General features: G+C 39.4%; 2 protein-coding genes across 2 annotated transcripts in view; both read right to left on the bottom strand.

Moving 5' to 3' along the window:
* Positions 1–24,550, bottom strand: part of LOC138319836 (rab3 GTPase-activating protein non-catalytic subunit-like) — a 207,362-nt gene that overhangs the window by 148,641 nt on the left and 34,171 nt on the right. Inside the window, exons 10-16 of the mRNA XM_069262967.1 lie at positions 13,932–14,011; positions 13,714–13,797; positions 12,488–12,627; positions 12,235–12,356; positions 11,808–12,007; positions 8,743–8,825; positions 2,732–2,850 (exon numbers count right to left, since the gene is read on the bottom strand). Of these exons, the coding sequence (XP_069119068.1) occupies positions 2,732–2,850; positions 8,743–8,825; positions 11,808–12,007; positions 12,235–12,356; positions 12,488–12,627; positions 13,714–13,797; positions 13,932–14,011 (828 nt within the window). The remainder of the gene's footprint in view (positions 1–2,731; positions 2,851–8,742; positions 8,826–11,807; positions 12,008–12,234; positions 12,357–12,487; positions 12,628–13,713; positions 13,798–13,931; positions 14,012–24,550) is intronic.
* Positions 19,171–24,539, bottom strand: LOC138319430 (uncharacterized). The gene is made up of 2 exons (XM_069262589.1): positions 23,458–24,539; positions 19,171–21,207 (listed from the first exon to the last, which is right to left on the bottom strand). Exons 1-2 carry the CDS (start codon positions 24,113–24,115, stop codon positions 20,162–20,164), a joined length of 1,704 nt encoding a protein of 567 aa, XP_069118690.1. The 5' UTR covers positions 24,116–24,539; the 3' UTR covers positions 19,171–20,161.

Genomic DNA, 24,550 nt, shown 5'->3' with positions numbered 1-24,550 from the left:
TGTGACTGATTTTACTGCTAGCCTTTACCTGCTGTTTTATACTAGCTATCCTCATGTGACTGATTTTACTGCTAGCCTTTACCTGCTGTTTTATAATAGCTATCCTCATGTGACTGATTTTGCTGCTAGCCTTTACCTGCTGTTTTATACTAGCTATCCTCATGTGACTGATTTTACTGCTAGCCTTTACCTGCTGTTTTATACTAGCTATCCTCATGTGACTGATTTTACTGCTAGCCTTTACCTGCTGTTTTATACTAGCTATCCTCATGTGACTGATTTTACTGCTAGCCTTTACCTGCTGTTTTATACTAGCTATCCTCATGTGACTGATTTTACTGCTAGCCTTTACCTGCTGTTTTATACTAGCTATCCTCATGTGACTGATTTTACTGCTAGCCTTTACCTGCTGTTTTATACTAGCTATCCTCATGTGACTGATTTTACTGCTAGCCTTTACCTGCTGTTTTATACTAGCTATCCTCATGTGACTGATTTTACTGCTAGCCTTTACCTGCTGTTTTATACTAGCTATCCTCATGTGACTGATTTTACTGCTAGCCTTTACCTGCTGTTTTATACTAGCTATCCTCATGTGACTGATTTTACTGCTAGCCTTTACCTGCTGTTTTATACTAGCTATCCTCATGTGACTGATTTTACTGCTAGCCTTTACCTGCTGTTTTATACTAGCTATCCTCATGTGACTGATTTTACTGCTAGCCTTTACCTGCTGTTTTATAATAGCTATCCTCATGTGACTGATTTTACTGCTAGCCTTTACCTGCTGTTTTATACTAGCTATCCTCATGTGACTGATTTTACTAGCTAGCTTACTACTATGCTTTATAATAGCTATCCTCATGTGACTGATTTTACTGCTAGCCTTTACCTACTGTTTTATACTAGCTATCCTCATGTGACTGATTTTACTGCTAGCCTTTACCTGCTGTTTTATACTAGCTATCCTCATGTGACTGATTTTACTGCTAGCCTTTACCTGCTGTTTTATAATAGCTATCCTCATGTGACTGATTTTACTGCTAGCCTTTACTTGCTGTTTTATACTAGCTATCCTCATGTGACTGATTTTACTGCTAGCCTTTACCTCTGTTTTATACTAGCTATCCTCATGTGACTGATTTTACTGCTAGCCTTTACTGATTTCATGTGACTATTTACTGCTAGCCTTTACCTACTGTTTTATAATAGCTATCCTCATGTGACTGATTTTACTGCTAGCCTTTACCTGCTGTTTTATAATAGCTATCCTCATGTGACTGATTTTACTGCTAGCCTTTACCTGCTGTTTTATAATAGCTATCCTCATGTGACTGATTTTACTGCTAGCCTTTACCTGCTGTTTTATACTAGCTATCCTCATGTGACTGATTTTACTGCTAGCCTTTACCTGCTGTTTTATAATAGCTATCCTCATGTGACTGATTTTACTGCTAGCCTTTACCTGCTGTTTTATACTAGCTATCCTCATGTGACTGATTTTACTGCTAGCCTTTACCTGCTGTTTTATACTAGCTATCCTCATGTGACTGATTTTACTGCTAGCCTTTACCTGCTGTTTTATACTAGCTATCCTCATGTGACTGATTTTACTGCTAGCCTTTACCTGCTGTTTTATACTAGCTATCCTCATGTGACTGATTTTACTGCTAGCCTTTACCTGCTGTTTTATACTAGCTATCCTCATGTGACTGATTTTCTGCTAGCCTTTACCTGCTGTTTTATACTAGCTATCCTCATGTGACTGATTTTACTGCTAGCCTTTACCTGCTGTTTTATACTAGCTATCCTCATGTGACTGATTTTACTGCTAGCCTTTACCTGCTGTTTTATACTAGCTATCCTCATGTGACTGATTTTACTGCTAGCCTTTACCTGCTGTTTTATACTAGCTATCCTCATGTGACTGATTTTACTGCTAGCCTTTACCTGCTGTTTTATACTAGCTATCCTCATGTGACTGATTTTACTGCTAGCCTTTACCTGCTGTTTTATACTAATAGCTATCCTCATGTGACTGATTTTACTGCTAGCCTTTACCTGCTGTTTTATACTAGCTATCCTCATGTGACTGATTTTACTGCTAGCCTTTACCTGCTGTTTTATACTAGCTATCCTCATGTGACTGATTTTACTGCTAGCCTTTACCTGCTGTTTTATACTAGCTATCCTCATGTGACTGATTTTGCTGCTAGCCTTTACCTGCTGTTTTATACTAGCTATCCTCATGTGACTGATTTTTACTGCTAGCCTTTACCTGCTGTTTTTATACTAGCTATCCTCATGTGACTGATTTTACTGCTAGCCTTTACCTGCTGTTTTATAATAGCTATCCTCATGTGACTGATTTTACTGCTAGCCTTTACCTGCTGTTTTATACTAGCTATCCTCATGTGACTGATTTTGCTGCTAGCCTTTACCTGCTGTTTTATACTAGCTATCCTCATGTGACTGATTTTGCTAGCCTTTACCTGTGTTTTTATACTCGTGACTGATTTGTTTCATAGCTCCTCATTCTGATTCTGCTAGCCTTTGACTGTGCTGCCTTTTGCTGTTTTATACTAGCTATCCTCATGTGACTGATTTTGCTGCTAGCCTTTACCTGCTGTTTTATACTAGCTATCCTCATGTGACTGATTTTACTGCTAGCCTTTACCTGCTGTTTTATACTAGCTATCCTCATGTGACTGATTTTACTGCTAGCCTTTACCTGCTGTTTTATAATAGCTATCCTCATGTGACTGATTCTGCTGCTAGCCTTTACCTGCTGTTTTATACTTGCAATCCTCATGTCCTTCAGAAGATTCTTCACAACATTTTCTAGAGATTCTGGAATAATTACAGATAATAGAGTGATAAATACTACAATATGATTTACCTCTAACATAGACAAGGTCAAATAAATCATAAGTAAATAATTTACCTCTAACATACACAAGGTCAAATAAATCATTAGTAAATAATTTACCTCTAACATACATAAGGTCAAATAAATCATAAGTAAATAATTTACCTCTAACATACACAAGGTCAAATAAATCATTAGTAAATAATTTACCTCTAACATACACAAGGTCAAATAAATCATAAGTAAATAATTTATCTCTAACATACACAAGGTCAAATAAATCATTAGTAAATAATTTACCTCTAACATAGAAAAGGTCAAATAAGTCATTAATAAATAATTTACCTCTAACATAGACAAGGTAAAATAAGTCATTAATAAAAAAATTACCTACAACATACACAAGGTCAAATAAATCAATAGTAAATAATTTACCTCCAACATAGACAAGGTCAAATAAATCATTAGTAAATAATTTACCTCTAACATAGACAAGGTGAAGTAAGTCATTAATAAAAAAATTACCTCTAACAGGGTCACAGTACAGGGTCATAGTACAGAGTTACAATACTAGGGTCACAGTACAAGCTAGGTCACAGTACAGAGTCAAAGTACAAGGGTTACAATACTAGGGTCACAGTACAAGCTAGGTCAAAATACAGAGTCAAAGTACAAGAGTTACAATACTGGGATCACAGTACAAGCTAGGTCAAAATACAGGGTCACAGTACAAGGTTACAATACTGCAGTCACAGTACAAGCTAGGTCACAGTACAGAGTCAAAGTACAAGGGTTACAATACTGGGATCACAGTACAAGCTAGGTCACAGTACAGGGTCACAGTACAGGGTCACAGTACAGGGTCATAGTACAGAGTCACAGTACATGGTTACAATACTGGGATCACAGTACAAGCTAGGTCATAGTACAGAGTCAAAGTACAAGGGTTACAATACTGGGGTCACAGTCCAAGCTTGGTTACAATACAAGGGTTACAATACTAGGGTCACAGTACAAGCTAGGTCACAGTACAGAGTCAAAGTACAAGGGTTACAATACTGGGGTCACAGTCCAAGCTTGGTTACAATACAAGGGTTACAATACTGGGATCACAGTACAAGCTAGGTCACAGTACTGGGTCACAGTACAGGGTCATAGTACAGGGTCACAGTACAGGGTCACAGTACAGGGTTACAATACTGTATCAAAGTACCACCTAGGTCACAGTACAGGGTCACAGTACAGGGTTACAATACTGCGGTCACAGTACAAGCTAGGTCACAGTACAGGGTCACAGTACAGGGTCATAGTACAGGGTCACAGTACAGGGTCACAGTACAGGGTTACAATACTGCGGTCACAGTACAAGCTAGGTCACAGTACAGGGTCACAGTACAGGGTCATAGTACAGGGTCACAGTACAGGGTCACAGTACAGGGTCACAGTACAGGGTTACAATACTGGGATCACAGTACAAGCTAGGTCACAGTACAGGGTCACAGTACAGGGTCACAGTACAGGGTCATAGTACAGGGTCACAGTACAGGGTCACAGTACAGGGTCACAGTACAGGGTCACAGTACAGGGTTACAATACTGGGATCACAGTACAAGCTAGGTCAAAATACAGGGTCACAGTACAGGGTCACAGTACAGGGTCATAGTACAGGGTCACAGTACAAAGGTTACAATACTGGGGTCACAGTACAAGCTAGGTCACAGTACAGGGTCACAGTACAGGGTCACAGTACAGGGTTACAATACTGCGGTCACAGTACAAGCTAGGTCACAGTACAGGGTCACAGTACAGGGTTACAATACTGGGGTCACAGTACAAGCTAGGTCACAGTACAGGGTCACAGTACAGGGTCACAGTACAGGGTCACAGTACAGGGTTACAATACTGGGGTCACAGTACAAGCTAGGTCACAGTACAGGGTCACAGTACAGGGTCACAGTACAGGGTCACAGTACAGGGTTACAATACTGGGGTCACAGTACAAGCTAGGTCGCAGTACAGGGTCACAGTACAGGGGTTACAATACTGCGGTCACAGTACAAGCTAGGTCACAGTACAGGGTCACAGTACAAGGGTTACAATACTGCGGTCACAGTACAAGCTAGGTCACAGTACAGAGTCAAAGTACAAGGGTTACAATACTGGGATCACAGTAAAAGCTAGGTCAAAATACAGGGTCACAGTACAGGGTCACAGTACATGGTCACAATACAAGGGTTACAATACTGCAGTCACAGTACAAGCTAGGTCACAGTACAGGGTCACAGTACAGGGTCACAGTACAGGGTTACAATACTAGGGTCACAGTACAAGCTAGGTCACAGTACAGGGTCACAGTACAGGGTCACAGTACAGGGTTACAATACTAGGGTCACAGTACAAGCTAGGTCACAGTACAGAGTCAAAGTACAAGGGTTACAATACTGGGATCACAGTCCAAGCTAGGTCACAGTACAGAGTCAAAGTACAAGGGTTACAATACTAGGGTCACAGTACAAGCTAGGTCACAGTACAGGGTCATAGTACAGGGTCACAGTACAGGGTCACAGTACAAGGGTTACAATACTAGGGTCACAGTACAGGGTCACAGTACAGGGTCATAGTACAGGGTCACAGTACAAGGGTTACAATACTGGGGTCACAGTACAAGCTAGGTCACAGTACAGGGTCACAGTACAAGAATTACAATACTGCGGTCACAGTACAAGCTAGGTCACAGTACAGAGTCAAAGTACAAGGGTTACAATACTAGGGTCACAGTACAAGCTAGGTCACAGTACAGGGTCATAGTACAGGGTCACAGTACAGGGTCACAGTACAAGGGTTACAATACTGGGGTCACAGTACAAGCTAGGTCACAGTACAGGGTCACAGTACAAGGGTTACAATACTGGGGTCACAGTCCAAGCTTGGTTACAATACAAGGGTTACAATACTAGGGTCACAGTACAGGGTCACAGTACAGGGTCATAGTACAGGGTCACCGTACAGGGTAACAGTACAGGGTCACAGTACAGGGTCACAGTACAGGGTCACAGTACCGGGTTACAATACTGGGATCACAGTACAAGCTAGGTCACAGTACAGGGTCACAGTACAGGGTCATAGTACAGGGTCACAGTACAGGGTCACAGTACAGGGTCACAGTACAGGGTCACAGTACAGGGTTACAATACTGGGATCACAGTACAAACTAGGTCAAAATACAGGGTCACAGTACAGGGTCACAGTACAAGGTCATAGTACAGGGTCACAGTACAAAGATTACAATACTGGGGTCACAGTACAAGCTAGGTCACAGTACAGGGTCACAGTACAGGGTTACAATACTGCGGTCACAGTACAAGCTAGGTCACAGTACAGGGTCACAGTACAGGGTCACAGTACAGGGTCACAGTACAGGGTTACAATACTGGGGTCACAGTACAAGCTAGGTCACAGTACAGGGTCACAGTACAGGGTCAAAGTATAGGGTTACAATACTGGGGTCACAGTACAAGCTAGGTCACAGTACAGGGTCACAGTACAAGGTCACAGTACAGGGTTACAATACTTGGGTCACAGTACAAGCTAGGTCGCAGTACAGGGTCACAGTACAGGGGTTACAATACTGCGGTCACAGTACAAGCTAGGTCACAGTACAGGGTCACAGTACAAGGGTTACAATACTGCGGTCACAGTACAAGCTAGGTCACAGTACAGTGTCAAAGTACAAGGGTTACAATACTGGGATCACAGTACAAGCTAGGTCAAAATACAGGGTCACAGTACAGGGTCACAGTACAGGGTCACAGTACAGGGTCACAGTACAAGGGTTACAATACTGTGGTCACAGTACAAGCTAGGTCACAGTACAGGGTCACAATACAGGGTCACAGTACAGGGTTACAATACTAGGGTCACAGTACAAGCTAGGTCACAGTACAGGGTCACAGTACAGGGTCACAGTACAGGGTCACAGTACAGGGTCACAGTACAGGGTCACAGTACAAGGGTTACAATACTAGGGACACAGTACAAGCTAGGTCACAGTACAGAGTCAAAGTACAAGGGTTACAATACTAGGATCACAGTCCAAGCTAGGTCACAGTACAGAGTCAAAGTACAAGGGTTACAATACTAGGGTCACAGTACAAGCTAGGTCACAGTACAGGGTCATAGTACAGGGTCACAGTACAGGGTCACAGTACAAGGGTTACAATACTAGGGTCACAGTACAGGGTCACAGTACAGGGTCATAGTACAGGGTCACAGTACAAGGGTTACAATACTGGGGTCACAGTACAAGCTAGGTCACAGTACAGGGTCACAGTACAAGAATTACAATACTGTGGTCACAGTACAAGCTAGGTCACAGTACAGAGTCAAAGTACAAGGGTTACAATGCTAGGGTCACAGTACAAGCTAGGTCACAGTACAGGGTCATAGTACAGGGTCACAGTACAGGGTCACAGTACAAGGGTTACAATACTGGGGTCACAGTACAAGCTAGGTCACAGTACAGGGTCACAGTACATGGGTTACAATACTGGGGTCACAGTCCAAGCTTGGTTACAATACAAGGGTTACAATACTAGGGTCACAGTACAAGCTAGGTCACAGTACAGCTCACTGTACAGGGTCACAGTACAGGGTCACAGTACAGGGTTACAATACTAGGGTCACAGTACAAGATAGGTCAGAGTACAGGGTCACAGTACAGGGTCACAGTACAGGGTCACAGTACAAGGGTTACAATACTGGGGTCACAGTACAAGCTAGGTAACAGTACAGGGTCACAGTACAAGGGTTACAATACTGGGATCACAGTCCAAGCTAGGTCACAGTACAGAGTCAAAGTACAAGGGTTACGATACTAGGGTCACAGTACAAGCTAGGTCACAGTACAGGGTCATAGTACAGGGTCACAGTACAGGGTCACAGTACAAGGGTTACAATACTAGGGTCACAGTACAGGGTCACAGTACAGGGTCATAGTACAGGGTCACAGTACAAGGGTTACAATACTGGGGTCACAGTACAGGGTCACAGTACAAGAATTACAATACTGCGGTCACAGTACAAGCTAGGTCACAGTACAGAGTCAAAGTACAAGGGTTACAATACTAGGGTCACAGTACAAGCTAGGTCACAGTACAGGGTCATAGTACAGGGTCACAGTACAGGGTCAAAGTACAGGGTTACAATACTAGGGTCACAGTCCAAGCTAGGTTACAATACAAGGGTTACAATACTAGGGTCACAGTACAAGCTAGGTCACAGTACAGGGTCACTGTACAGGGTCACAGTACAGGTCACAGTACAGGGTTACAATACTAGGGTCACAGTACAGGGTCACAGTACAGGGTCACAGTAAAAGGGTTACAATACTGGGGCCACAGTACAAGCTAGGTCACAGTACAGGGTCACAGTACAAGAATTACAATACTGCGGTCACAGTACAAGCTAGGTCACAGTACAGAGTCAAAGTACAAGGGTTACAATACATTACTTTCTCTTCCCTGAATTTTCTTTTCTCTAACTTCCTCTTTCCTGATTTTTCTATTCTCTAACTTTCTCTTCCCTCATTTGTCTTTCCTCTAACTTCCTCTTTCCTGATTTTTCTTTTCTCTAACTTCCTCTTTCCTGATTTTTCTTTTCTCTAACTTCCTCTTTCCTGATTTTTCTTTTCTCTTTCCTGATTTTTCTTTTCTCTAACTTCCTCTTTCCTGATTTTTCTTTCCTCTTTCCTGATTTTTCTCTTCTCTAACTTCCTCTTTCCTAATTTTCCTTTCTCTAACTTCCTCTTTCCTGATTTTTCTTTTCTCTTTCCTGATTTTCCTTTTCTCTAATTTTCTCTTTCTGATTTTACTCACCTGTCTCTTCTGATGTATCCTTCATCACAGTTTTCAGTTTCTTCAGTAGGTGGAGATCCCTCGCTCTCTTACTGTTTTTATCGCTGAAAATAACAATATTAATTAAATTTTATACCTACCAGTGAAAACAACAATATTAATTAAATTTTATACCTACCAGTGAAAACAACAATATTAATTAAATTTTTCCCCTCTATTTTTATACCTACCAGTGAAAACAACAATATTAATTAAATCTCTCGCTCTCTTTATATACCTACCACTGAAAATAATAATATTAATTAAATCTCTCACTCTCTTATTATACCTACCAGTGAAAACAACAATATTAATTAAATCTCTCGCTTTCTTTAAACTCATCACAGAATATAACAATATTAAATTTTTCTTTTTTTTTTCTATGAAATTATAAGATTAAATGTCCATAACAACACTTCAGTCGTATACATGTACAGCCATTTAATTGTCATCAGTACTGTAGGATCATCAGAGTTGCATTTAACAAACTTATCTAGGCAAATGAAAGGATTGGTATACTGGATTAAATTAAATATAAACAAGGACATAGTGATTCAGATCCCCCGCCAAAGGAGATATCAAAGCTGAAGTAAGTTTGATTGTGGAGACTTATGTGTATGAGAAAAAAACCAGGGAAAAGTGCAAATAATGAAAACCTGAAAATAGCAAAAGGTACTACTAGACCATACAAGGACATAGTCATTCAGATCCCCCGCCAATAGAGATATCAAAGCTGAAGTAAGTTTAATTGTGGAGACTTATGTGTATGAAAAAAAAAAGGAAAAAGGAAGTTGAGCTAAAGAAGGATGGAGTATAATTCAAGTAGAGCAGGGCTGCAATTGTTGAATCAGGTATACAGCCTTGACATTTATATTATACTATATACACAAAGATGGGTGGAGTTTTGCAAAGTAACATTTACCATTTACCATGATATTTTCAGCAATGTTTCCATGGTAACTGAAAAAGTGCAAAAAATGAAAACCTAAAAATAGCAAAAGGCACTACTAGACCATAAGAACAATGTGTCTATGAAGTTTCGTGGAAATATCTCTGCTGGTTTTAGAGTTATGCTCCGGAAATGAACCTGCTACAAAAATATGATATTTTCAGTAATGTTTCTATGGTTACAGAAAAAACCACAAAAAGTGAAAACCTAAGAATAGCAAAAGGCACTACTAGACCATAAGAACAATGTGTCTATTAAGTTTCATGGAAATATCTCTGCTGGTTTTAGAGTTCTGCTCCGGAAACGATTCTTACACAAAAATCTGCCATTTTCAGCAATGTTTCCATGGTTACAGAAAAAAGGACAAAAAGTGAAAACCTTAAAATAGCAAAAGGCACTACTAGACCATAAGACTAATGTGCCTATGGAGTTCCGTGCATATATCTCAACCGGTTTTCCAGTTATGCTGCGGAAACAAACCTAGTACAAAAATATGATATTTTCAGCAATGTTTCCATGGTTAAGGAAAAAGTGCAAAAAATGAAAACCTAAAAATAGCAAAAGGCACTACTAGACCATAAGAACAATGTGTCTATGAAGTTTCATGGAAATATCTCTACTGGTTTTAGAGTTGTGCTCCGGAAACGATTCTTACACAAAAATCTGCCATTTTCAGCAATGTTTCCATGGTTACAGAAAAAAAGGACAAAAAGTGAAAACCTTAAAATAGCAAAAGGCACTACTAGACCATAAGACTAATGTGCCTATGGAGTTCCGTGCATACATCTCAACCAGTTTTCCAGTTATGCTGCGGAAACAAACCTGGTACAAAAATATGACATTTTCAGCAAAGTTTCCATGGTTATGGAAAAAATACAAAAAATGAAAACCTAAAAATAGCAAAAGGCACTACTAGACCATAAGACCAATGTGTGTATGAAGTTTCTTGGAAATATCTCTACTGGTTTTAGAGTTATGCTCCGGAAACCATTCGTACGTACGTACGTACGTATAGACGGACGGACGGACGGAACCCATTTGTATATCCCCCGCCAACTTCGTTGGGCGGGGGATAAAAATGAATGTGTCTATGAAGTGGAAATACCTCTGCTGGTTTCAAAGTTATGCTCCGGAAATGAACCTGCTACAAAAATATGATATTTTCAGCAATGTTTCTATGGTTACAGAAAAAAGCACAAAAAGTGAAAACCTAAAAATAGCAAAAGGCACTACTAGACCATGAGAACAATGTGTCTATGAAGTTTCATGGAAATATCTCTGCTGGTTTTAGAGTTCTGCTCCAGAAACGATTCTTACACAAAAATCTGCCATTTTCAGCAATGTTTCCATGGTTACAGAAAAAAGGACAAAAAGTGAAAACCTTAAAATAGCAAAAGGCACTACTAGACCATAAGACTAATGTGCCTATGAAGTTCCGTGCATATATCTCAACCGGTTTTCCAGTTATGCTGTGGAAACAAACCTGGTACAAAAATATGATATTTTCAGCAATGTTTCTATGGTTACAGAAAAAGTGCAAAAAATGAAAACCTAAAAATAGCAAAAGGCACTACTAGACCATAAGAACAATGTGTCTATGAAGCTTCATGGAAATATCTCTGCTGGTTTTAGAGTTGTGCTCCGGAAACGATTCTTACACAAAAATCTGCCATTTTCAGCAATGTTTCCATGGTTACAGAAAAAAGTACAAAAAGTGAAAACCTTAAAATAGCAAAAGGCACTACTAGACTATAAGACCAATGTGTCTATAAAGTTTCGTGGAAATATCTCTTCTGGTTTTAGAGTTATGCTCCGGAAACGAACCTGGTACAAAAATATGATATTTTCAGCAATGTTTCCATGGTTACGGAAAAAATTCAAGAAATGAAAACCTAAAAATAGCAAAAGGCACTACTAGACCATAAGACCAATGTGTGTTTGAAGTTTCGTGGAAATATCTCTACTGGTTTTAGAGTTATGCTCCGGAAACCATTCGTACGGACGGACAGACTGACAGACAGATGGACGGACAGACGGACGGACGGAACCCATTTGTATATCCCCCGCCAACATCGTTGGGCGGGGGATAATTAATTACCTTAGAGCTAAATGGAAGGGTATATCCAGGGTTTTGATGGTTCCTGTGGGTTCTATTAGAGCACATTGAAACACCTTTGTTTTCACACCTCGACATGTGACATTGTTCAAACCCATAATTCCATAGCTGGGACAAACGAGACGACACCATTTATTGACGTTAAAAGCTGCTACCCTTGGTCCATTGGCTGCTGTCCATACCTACACAAAATATAAACATTATAAACTGGAGACAATGATGTGAGCACTTACTTCAGATGAACTCCCGCTCCTCAGAGAGGTACCAGTATAGTAAAAGATAATTTTGTATCAACAGTCATATGGTGCTTACCTAAAGAATCCCTTTCTAGAAGTCATATATGTTTGGATTAACACAGAGTCATAGACTTAAAGTTTTATCTAGCTTCTTTTTAGAGATGTTCGCCTACCTCCAATATTCCTCTCCTTGGTGCATAGATGATAAGGAACTGAGCCACTCTGGAGTGTTCCTGGTTGCCATGGGGACTGTCCTCTCTCACCTGTATCCAGCCTAGCTGTGCATCTCTGTAACCTACAAACCACTCATTATACACCAAGTTGACTTTGTTCAAGTTTTTTATTGTTTTTCTGAATTTAGTCTGTTCAGGGAATTTCTTGGGACTTCAAAATTTTTGATAATAACCTACCAAAACAAATACTAACCTTTCCACATCCTAACAGCTATGCCGTTTTCCACATCGATCAGAGTGACTCGCCCAAAGCTGTCGGTGGTGGCTGCGTAATTATTGTTTGGTGAGAGAAAGATGTTGTCCCCCTGCCGTCTCTTGTCTGGAAGTCCATACCTTATATAGTATACAGAATGTAGCACATTTGTGAAACTTTCACAGTCAAATCCAATTTGATAAAACAGCTGTAATTTTCCTATCAGCATTTTTCATTTTTACAGTGTTTAGTTAACTATTTCTTGTGCTCTTCAATTTCAATTTCTAGTTATTTCTCGTGTTCTTCAATTTCAATTTCAACAAATTTTATTGACAATTATATCATATACAGTCAAAAGGATTAGACAGCAGGCAAGGCCTATCAAAGTCTTCTCCTTAAGGTGACAGCAAGTGGCATAGCATATGAATATCTTATACAAGTGACAGCAAATTCTCTAATTCTATATCTTACCAGAGTGACAGTGATGTCTCTGGTTCTATATCTTACCTGAGTGACAGTGGTATCTCTGATTCTATATCTTACCTGAGTGACAGTGGTGTCTCTGGTTCTATATCTTACCTTAGTGACAGTGGTGTTTCTAGTTCTATATCTTACCTGAGTGACAGTGATGTCTCTGGTTCTATATCTTACCTCAGTGACAGTGGTGTCTCTGGTTCTATATCTTACCTGAGTATCAGTGGTGTCTCTGGTTCTATATCTTACCTGAGTGACAGTGGTGTCTCTGGTTCTATATCTTACCTGAGTATCAGTGGTGTCTCTGGTCCTATAACTTACCTGAGTGACAGTGGTGTCTCTGGTTCTATATCTTACCTGAGTGACAGTGGTGTCTCTGGTTCTATATCTTACCTGATGACAGTGGTGTCTCTGGTTCTATATCTTACCTGAGTGACAGTGGTGTCTCTGGTTCTATATCTTACCTGAGTGACAGTGGTGTCTCTGGTTCTATATCTTACCTTAGTGACAGTGGTGTCTCTGGTTCTATATCTTACCTGAGTGACAGTGGTGTCTCTGGTTCTATATCATACCTGAGTGACAGTGGTGTCTCTGGTTCTATATCTTACCTTAGTGACAGTGGTGTCTCTGGTTCTATATCTTACCTGAGTGACAGTGGTGTCTCTGGTTCTATATCTTACCTGAGTGACAGTGGTGTCTCTGGTTCTATATCTTACCTGAGTGACAGTGGTGTCTCTGGTTCTATATCTTACCTGAGTGACAGTGGTGTCTCTGGTTCTATCTTTGGTTTTTGTCTTTCCTCCTCTCTCTGTTTACTACCAAACCCTAGCCAACCACTGTAAACAAACAAACATTCACGCTTCATTGCAAATAATGACTTGATTTTTTTTGAGTGTCATCTAGCAGTTACAAAATCAGAATCAAACTCCTAGGTGTTCATTGACAAAGCTCTAAAATGCTTATTGCTTACCTTGCAGCAGACATGATAGCAGACTTGAGCTTATGGGCCACAGCGAAAGCCACCTCTGACAATATAGGCTGAGCACTGCCCTAAAGGGGAGAACACATTCAATAATAGAAATCTGTATTGATTATATACAAACTGTGTACTGACCTAATAAAACAGAACATGTGTACTGACCTAATAAAACAGAACATGTGTACAGACTAATAAAACGAAATGTGTACTGACTAATAAAACAGAACATGTGTACTGACCTAATAAAACAGAACATGTGTACTGACCTAATAAAACAGAACATGTGTACTGACATAATAAAACAGAACATGTGTACTGACCTAATAAAACAGAACATGTGTACTGACCTAATAAAACAGAACATGTGTACTGACATAATAAAACAGAACATGTGTACTGACATAATAAAACCCAAACATGTGTACTGACATAATAAAACAGAACATGTGTACTGACATAATAAAAACAGAACATAAAACAGAACATGTGTACTGACATACATAATAAAACAGAACATGTGTACTACTGACATAATAAAACAGAACATGTGTACTGACCTACCGTTTCAGAGATATCACAAGTACAATCTAACCCTGGTTCATTATATGGTGTACCTCTGACCCCATATGAATGATGCTAGACCTACAAGGCCAATACCATGGGGGGTCAAAGTAATGCAGTGAAATCGTTTGTACAATTTTGAATATAAGGCCCCGGGGGTCTTCATTTGCAATTTCAAATCCCAACCCTATAAGGATGTGCTACCCATTGTGGTGTCTCATGAGTTGCAGAGAAAGTCGTTTATATGGAAATAGCCAAATGACCCCTTTTGGCCCTGCCCCTCAGGCCCCTGGGGGTCAGCCCCTTCATTTGTAAAATTTTCAGTTAGTCAGCCCATAAGGATGCTACCAGTCAAATTTGAATCCCCACCTGAAATGCTACCAGCGGTTATGTTTCAGAGAAGAAGTCGATATGTTGACCTTTTGACCCCGCCCCTCAGGACCCCCGCCAGGACAATTTTGAATCCCCACCTATAAGGATGCTACGACGGGTGCTGCTATACCATGCTTAGTTTGCAGAGAAGAAGTCCATTTTCTATGGAAAAGCCAAAAGGACCACTTTTTGACCCCGCCCCTCCAGGCCCCCGGGGGGTCCAACCTATCATTTGTACAATTTTGAATCCCCACCCTATAAGGATGCTACCATTGCATCTATGGGTGCTATACCATACATAGTTTTCAGAGAAGAAGTCGTTTATATGGAATATGGCCAAATTGGCCCCTTTTGACCCCGCCCCTCGGGCCCCCGGGGGGTCCAGCCCCCACTATTTGTACATATTTTGAATCCCCACCCTATAAGGATGATATCATTGGCATTATGGGTGCTATCCCATTGCTAGTGTTTCACGAGAAAGAAGTCGTTTTATATGGAATAAGCCCAAAGTTGACCCCTTTTGACCCCCGTCCCCTCAGCCCTCGGACCGGAGTCGAGCCCCATCATTGTGTAACAGTTTTTGAATGCCCCACCCTATAAGGATTGCACCATTGCATTATGGGTGCTATACCATCGTCAGTTTGACAGAGAGAAGTCCCGTTTATATGAAATAAGCATAAGTAAGGCTCTGCTTTGACCCCGCCCCTCATGCCCCCGAGGGGCTCAGCCCCATGTATTTTGTACAATTTTGAATCCCCACCCTATAAGGATGCTACCATTGCATTATGGGTGTATCCATGCTTGTTTCAGAGAAAGGAAGTTGTTTACTATGGAATAGCAAATTTGACCCCTTTTGACCCCGCCCCTCAGGCCCCCCGAGGTGTCAGCCCTCAATCATTTGTACAATTTTGACCCCACCCTAATAAAACAATTGCACATGTGTACTGACATAATTCAAAACAGAACATGTGTCCTGACATAACCCCGCCCCTCAAACAGAAGTCCCAACTGACATAATACAGAATTGCAACATGTGTACATAAGTCATAAAATAAAACAGAACATGTGTACTGACCTAATTTGTAAAACAGTACATGTGGACTGACCTAATAAAACAGAACAAGTGTGTACTGACCTAAATAAACACGAACATGTGTACAGACAACATAAAACAGAATATGTGTACTGACATAACAAAGACATGTGTACTGACAGATGTGTAACATAATAAAACAGAACATGTGTACTGACCTAATGAAACAGAACATGTGTAATAAAACTGCCCTGACATAATGAAAATAGAACGTGATGTACTGACATAATAAAACAGAACATGTGTACTGACCTAATAAAACAGAACATGTGTACTGACCTAATAAAACAGAACATGTGTACTGACATAATAAAACAGAACATGTGTACTGACCTAATAAAACAGAACATGTGTACTGACATAATAAAACAGAACATGTGTACTGACATAATAAAACAGAACATGTGTACTGACATAATAAAACAGAACATGTGTACTGACATAATAAAACAGAACATGTGTACTGACATAATAAAACAGAACATGTGTACTGACATAATAAAACAGAACATGTGTACTGACATAATAAAACAGAACATGTGTACTGACATAATAAAACAGAACATGTGTACTGACATAATAAAACAGAACATGTGTACTGACATAATAAAACAGAACATGTGTACTGACATAATAAAACAGAACATGTGTACTGACATAATAAAACAGAACATGTGTACTGACATAATAAAACAGAACATGTGTACTGACATAATAAACAGAAACATGTGTACTGACATAATAAAACAGAACATGTGTACTGACATAATAAAACAGAACATGTGTACTGACCTAATAAAACAGAATCATGTGTACTGACCTAATAAAACAGAACATGTGTACTGACATAATAAAACAGAACATGTGTACTGACCTAATAAAACAGAACATGTGTACTGACATAATAAAACCGAACATGTGTACTGACATAATAAAACAGAACATGTGTACTGACATAATAAAACAGAAACATGTGTACTGACCTAATAAAACAGAACATGTGTACTGACATAATAAAACAGAACATGTGTACTGACATAATAAACAGAACATGTGTACTGACCTAATAAAACAGAACATGTGTACTGACATAATAAAACAGAACATGTGTACTGACATAATAAAACAGAACATGTGTACTGACCTAATAAAAACAGTACATGTGTACTGTGACTGACTAATAAAACAGAACATGTGTACTGACAATAAAACAGAAACATGTGTACTGACATAATAAACAGAACATGTGTACTGACATAATAAAACAGAACATGTGTACTGACCTAATAAAACAGAACATGTGTACTGACTAATAAAACAGAACATGTGTACTGACATAATAAACATAAAATGTGTGTACTGACATAATAAAACAGAACATGTGTACTGACATAATAAAACAGAACATGTGTACTGACATAATAAAACAGAACATGTGTACTGACTAATAAAACAGAACATGTGTACTGACTAATAAAACAGAACATGTGTACTGACATAATAAAACGAACATGTGTACTGACATAATAAAAAACAGAACATGTGTACTGACCATAATAAAAGAACATGTGTACTGAAATAAAACAGAACATGTGTACAGACATAATAAAACAGAACATGTGTACTGACATAAAACCAGAACATGTGTACTGACCTAATAAAACAGAACATGTGTACTGACCTAATAAAACAGAACATGTGTACTGACATAATAAAACAGAACATGTGTCCTGTCATATAAGACAAAACATGTGTACTGACATAATAAGACAGAACATGTGTACTGACATAATAAAACCGAACATGTGTACTGACATAATAAAACAGAACATGTGTACTGACATAATAAAACAGAACATGTGTCCTGACATAATAAAACAGAACATGTGTACTGACATAATAAGACAGAACATGTGTACAACAAAATAAAACAGAACATGTGTACTGACCTAATAAAACAGTACATGTGTACTGATCTAATAAAACAGACATGTGTACTGACTAATAAAACAGAACATGTGTACTGACCTAATAAAACAGAACATGTGTACGACATAATAAAACAGAACATGTGTACTGACATAATAAAAACAGAACATGTGTACTGAATAATAAAACAGAACATGTGTACTGACATAATAAAACAGAACATGTGTACTGACATAATAAAACAGAACATGTGTACTGACCTAATAAAACAGAACATGTGTACTGACCTAATAAAACAGAACATGTGTACTGACATAATAAAACAGAACATGTGTACTGACATAATTAAACAGAACATGTGTACTGCCATAATAAAACAGAACATGTGTACAGACATAATAAAAACAGAACATGTGTACTGACATAACAAACCAGAACATGTGTACTGACCTAATAAAACAGAACATGTGTACTGACCTAATAAAACAGAACATGTGTACTGACATAATAAAACAGAACATGTGTCCTGTCATGATAAGACAAAACATGTGTACTGACATAATAAGACAGAACATGTGTACTGACATAATAAAACCGAACATGTGTACTGACATAATAAAACAGAACATGTGTACTGACATAATAAGACAAAACATGTGTACTGACCTAATGAAACAGAACATGTGCACTGACATAATAAAATAGAACGTGTGTACTGACATAATGAAACAGAACATGTGTACTGACCTAATAAAACAGAACATGTGTACTGACATAATAAAACAGAACATGTGTACTGACCTAATAAAACAGAACATGTGTACTGACCTAATAAAACAGAACATGTGTACTGACATAATAAAACCGAACATGTGTACTGACATAATAAAACAGAACATGTGTACTGACATAATAAAACAGAACATGTGTACTGCCATAATAAAACAGAACATGTGTACAGACATAATAAAACAGAACATGTGTACTGACATAACAAACCAGAACATGTGTACTGACCTAATAAAACAGAACATGTGTACTGACCTAATAAAACAGAACATGTGTACTGACATAATAAAACAGAACATGTGTCCTGTCATGATAAGACAAAACATGTGTACTGACATAATAAGACAGAACATGTGTACTGACATAATAAAACCGAACATGTGTACTGACATAATAAAACAGAACATGTGTACTGACATAATAAAACAGAACATGTGTCCTGACATAATAAAACTTTACATTCCAACAAATAACTGTACGAAGAAACTAGTTCTACAATTTTAATGATATGAAGTACATGAAGTATGCAATATCTCAACGTGTAATCAATTACGTTCATGAATATTACTATACGTAAGATGAAATTAATGTTACACATACGCAATACACTAAAACTACATTATAATCAAACATAGATCAAATCGCTCATTCTTACTTACTCTCATGCACACATATTTATCCTAATTAGCAACATATCTTAAAACAACTAATAATATTGGCAAAAGGGGCAGACTCAGCTTACTATAACCAGATATTATTTACCTCTCGACTCGGTGTAGCATGATTGAGTGTATGCTTATGAATACTTGTATGTGTATAAGCCAGCTACAAGAGCCGGACGAGAGGTGAACAATATGACCTGTTCGATTATATAACCCCCAACTCGGTGTAGGCGAGAACTACAAGAGCCGGAAGAGGGTTAGAACAAGAAGGTACTATATGCTTGTGCTAAACCTTCAACTCGGTGTGCAGCAGTACTACAAGAGCCGGAAGAGGGTACCTGTGATAGCTAGGTGATGTACCTCAACTCGGTGTAGTTGTACACAAGAGCCGGAAGAAGGGTATTGCAATGATTTTGTATCTTCAACTCGGTGTAACTGTGGAGTACAAGAGCCGGAAGAAGATCTTGGTATAATTAAAATGATAGAATATAACAATTTTGGGGTACAGGAATTAAGAATTCAAATGACTACACTTGAATAATTAATGAGTGATTGCCATAACTCAGATTATGATTGAAGAGAGTAAGCTGAGTGCCCCAAAATTAACAGAGTAGAGATTACCGTAATATATATGTACCAGGTATGTTTAAGTAAATTGGAAAAATCACATTGTCGCTCGTAATCAATACATAATACTAGTACTAAAAATATTATCATACATTTGCTCGCTTACATAACTTGATTTGAGACATTGACTGTTATCTTACATAACCTGCACGAGACAAATTGTTAACCTGATATGATGATTGGCTATCTTACGTAACCTGAGAAAGTGATTTCTGCGCATCTTGAATCTTAGACACAGGTGTTCTTATGTAACGACAGTATGCATCAGATGACCATCTGCCTAAGGTTTTAATCATATGGTCTTCCATGTGAACTTGTGCTGCTGTAGTGGCTGCACCTATTCTAAATGAGTGACCATTGTACATGGCGGAATTAATACCAATACATTCTAGAACATGTCTAAATTTACTGATAAACAGACTTCGAGTTAAGATTTGACCTTGTTCACTAATGAACAGGGGTTCAGAGGCAGCTGGATGAGATTCTAATCTATGTTTCAAATATTTACAACAAACTTGGTATGGACAAATTGAATTGCCTGTGGTGAACAGTTTAATCGTGATACCCTGTCGAAAGGGGTCAGTCTTAGAATGCTTAAGAGTAAGTAAAGCACAATCAGTAGATAGAGTCAAGTCACTGACACACAAGTCTGAATTAGGATCAAATCTACTTTTCACTGTAAATTCACCACAGCGCAAATAACCAAAGAAAGCAATAGTACAGGCTGTTTCTAACATGAGGTCTGTAGGTTGTTTACGTAAGTATTCACACACTTGTTTCAAAACACTAAAGGTTACTGGATATCTAGTAATCGGTTTTCTAACTTGCATACGTTTAACTCCATTTAAAATAGCATGTAAACGTGGAAGCTCTGATGCGCTGGGATGAGAAATGTTCTTTTCTAAACAGCAGAAACGGATCCCGCACAAATACAGTTTAATGGTCGCATAGGAAAGATGTAACACACCGAAGCAATGTGCAATGAACCGTAGCAGCAGATCTTCAGATACAGGGAACACATGAGATGAGCACAAGGTCTGCACTATACCTGTCAACAACAAGAACCTCAGGTAGATGTTGAAACCTGTGGTATAAGTCTGTCTGGTGCTAGGCGCAATTGCTGCTGTCCACAAACTATTCACAACCGAGTCGAGCTCCAAATCACCTTGTCTGGTGGGGGGACCTGGCAGGGTAGAGGGTTGGCCTGGGGAGCTAGTCGATGGAACCTCTGGATCTGTAACCGAGACAACGAATCAGCTATGAGGTTTAGTCGACCAGGTACATGCTTCGATAAGACAGTGAAATTGTTAGTAGCCGCACATAAAGTTAACCGTCTAACAAGTGGCATGATATGTTGGGCTTTTGACAATGTTACTGTTAAGAAATTTTTGTTCAAATATTCTTGACGATCCCCATGGTTCCGAAAACCACTGTCCCTGAAAGTAACCACCATAGCCTAAGCTACCCGAAGCATCTGTGAACAGTAGCATGTCGTCGGCGGCTGTTACTTCTGTATTGTAAAACACTGATAGACCATTCCAATGGGAGAGAAAATGAAGCCACATCAAAATATCCTCCCTACATTCATTGTTCAATTTGACATGATGATGAAGAGCATGTACTTTAGTAGACAGTGTAATAAGATGCGATACAAAACTCCTCCCAGGCAAGACGACTCTGCTGGCGAAATTCAGATGTCCTAGTAATTGCAACAGTTCTCTCTTTGTACATGTAGATTTCTCAAGGAAAGATTGAAGAAACTGTGTAATTCTCTCCAATTTATCTTTAGGAAGTCTTGACTCCATCTTGTCAGAGTCCAGCACGATCCCTAAATATTCCATGACAGTACTTGGGCCAGAAGTCTTATGTTTAGCTATGGGGATACCGAGACTGCTGAATAGTTCTAGTAGTTTTTCCATATTTGTGTCACGTAATCCTGGTCGTTCGAAAGTAATAAAGTCATCCAGCAAGTGTAAAATGTGTGTAATGCCGTAAACATGCTGAGCGATCCAACACACTGCTTGTGATAGATTGTCAAAAATCCTAGGGCTAGACCTGCATCCAAATGCTAGCTTGTTATAAAAGTAATACATGCCATTCCAACGAATGCAAAACAAGTGTCATTGTGATGGTAAAATAGGGATAATTTTGAAAGCATCAGATATGTCGGTCTTGCACATTGTTGTACCTATCCCTAGTTGTTGTATTATCTGTATGGCGTCATCGATTCTGACATAAGAGAGCGAGCACGATTCTTTGTCAATAAGTTCATTTACACTAGGATGCTCACTGTTATTATGTGGTGCTGACAAATCAACAATGAGACGCGGTTTCCCAGAATACTTCCCAATAGCTACTCCTATTGGGCTGACTCTGTATTGTTCAAATGGGAGAGATGTAAAAGGGCCTTGTAAAAATCCTTTTGAAACTTCGGAGTGAATTAGTTTCTCTGTAATCTCTGCCTGTGTTAATGCCGACTGAAGATTATTACACACCTTAGTAGGGAGAGTTTCACACGCGACTAATGTGTCAAAACCATTTTCTAAACCTCCACACAGGTATTCAACAAACTTGCGATCGGGGTGTCTTTCAAGATCTTTCCTAAGCTGATGAACCTTCACCGGTGTAAAAACGTTTTTCTCCATTGCGTTTAGTCATTGATTTCCTGTATTATTTGTGTGTTGTTTCTGTGGAGCTGAGGCTGGACGACAAGAGTCGGCTCCATGACCTGGTGACTTGCACTTAGTGCAGATGTGAGCATAATGACAGGATTCTCCACGTGAACACCTATTTGAATTAAAGTTATTACACACTTCATTTCCATTTATTTTGACTTTCTGTCGGCCATACCGGTCTACTTCCTTCTGCTGCTGATTGTTACCATTTTGCTGAAAATGGTTTTGCTGCCATCTACCATTGTTGTAATTTTGAGGTTTCTTATAACGCTGTAGAGGGCAGAAAGGTGTGGTATGTGTAGCAACATTGCACAGCTGGCACACATTGACCTTAGTGTTACCCATGATCATGGCCAGTAGACTGTTGTCCTTGACTGACCAATCCACCTTGATGAGATTATCTCTTAATGAGGCCGCCGCCCTAGCCGAAAATTGACAGTGATAGTCATAAAAACGCTGGCCATATACGTTGGCGATCTCGATCATATGGGCTTCGTATCTATCCAGTTCATTCCTCCTGTTTGGGAATTTAGTACACATAGTTCTCTTATATTTACCAAAAGCCGTAACGAATTCTCCCAGGGTCAAAGATTTTGTCAATCGTGGGTCTTCGATCTCGTTGAAAGTAATGTTTACATTATCTCCTTCCACGTGTTTTTGGCACGTTTCGAAACGGGGAATTAATAGCGTCGCCAAATTCACGTCTTTCCCCTCCCAAATACGTTTTCTGATATTTTCTGGAATAATGTCAACATGGGGGATACATTCTGAGGGTACCCCGAATTCTGATATCGGTAAATGGTACCCACCTGATAGATTACCAGCAGGTCTGTTTCCTTGTGATTCCATCGCGGCGTACGCTGCCTCCAGGTTGTTTTGTTGAACGGGCCTCGTAGCACTGTTCCTGTCTGCTAACATCGTGAGCATGGTTTGCTGCATGCTCATTACAGTCTGTTGTAACGTTTGAACAGTTGTCACCATGCCCTGCATAACTGCCGTGGGCGCCGCCATGTTTGTTGTTGTTTGGCTGCGCGCATTTATCTGACTAGGCGCTGGATCCGTGCTGCAGTCCGCATGTGCCTGTTCACTCTGTCGTTGTGGTTGTGATGTCGCCGCGCTCGAAGATAGTTCTTGTAAACTTTCGCTGTTTTGTTGAACACTAGGCCTACTATCTGACGAACTGTTCGACTGTCTCGACGTCGATCTTCTTGAAGCTGTAGTATTTGGAATATCTACGTTGCGATCTGTTGTTAAAGTAAGACGTGGTGAAGATGGAGCGGACTCTCGCCGTCTTCCTAACGTCTCCAAATACAGTCCCTTCAGATTAGCTTTCGACATCGAAAGTGGTACAAAAATATCAAATTTGACCCTCAACTCATCTCTGAGATTCTGTACTGTCCAGTTAGCAGGATTGGAACTATCCCACGGCTCATTCCTTTGTGATGATCGGCTTCTTCGTGCCGCCATGTTCGGCCGTAAGTTGACAAGGCCTCACGTAAACTTAACGTGTTGCACTTAATTAACTCCGGATACAAACGTTCAGAAAGGCACAGTGAATGTTAATGTCCTTACATAAAAGTTTTGGATGAATGGATAGTTGAATATTGTCCAAGAATAGTATGAAATCACGAAACTCAAACACTCTGTAATGGCTACTGCTGCTGAAATTTGACCAACTGACCGTTCCTTATCTTATCCAATCATCGAGCAGTATCAAATGCCCCTGCTCTGTACATATAGGGTTGGCCCCGATACTGTATACTTTAAAAGCCAACTCTTAAATATGATGCTCAATACTGTCAAATTAAGCGCAGTTCCTATAATTTGATAAAGATAGATGTGTATTATTTGATGAAATATAAACCTAGTTTATATACATAAACATTAAAGAACATGTGTACT

Source organism: Argopecten irradians, chromosome 3 (assembly GCF_041381155.1).
Source record: "Argopecten irradians isolate NY chromosome 3, Ai_NY, whole genome shotgun sequence".
Lineage (NCBI taxonomy): Eukaryota > Metazoa > Mollusca > Bivalvia > Pectinida > Pectinidae > Argopecten > Argopecten irradians.
Note: the sequence above shows the minus strand (reverse complement) of the source record. Positions and strands in the feature narration are given on the sequence as shown.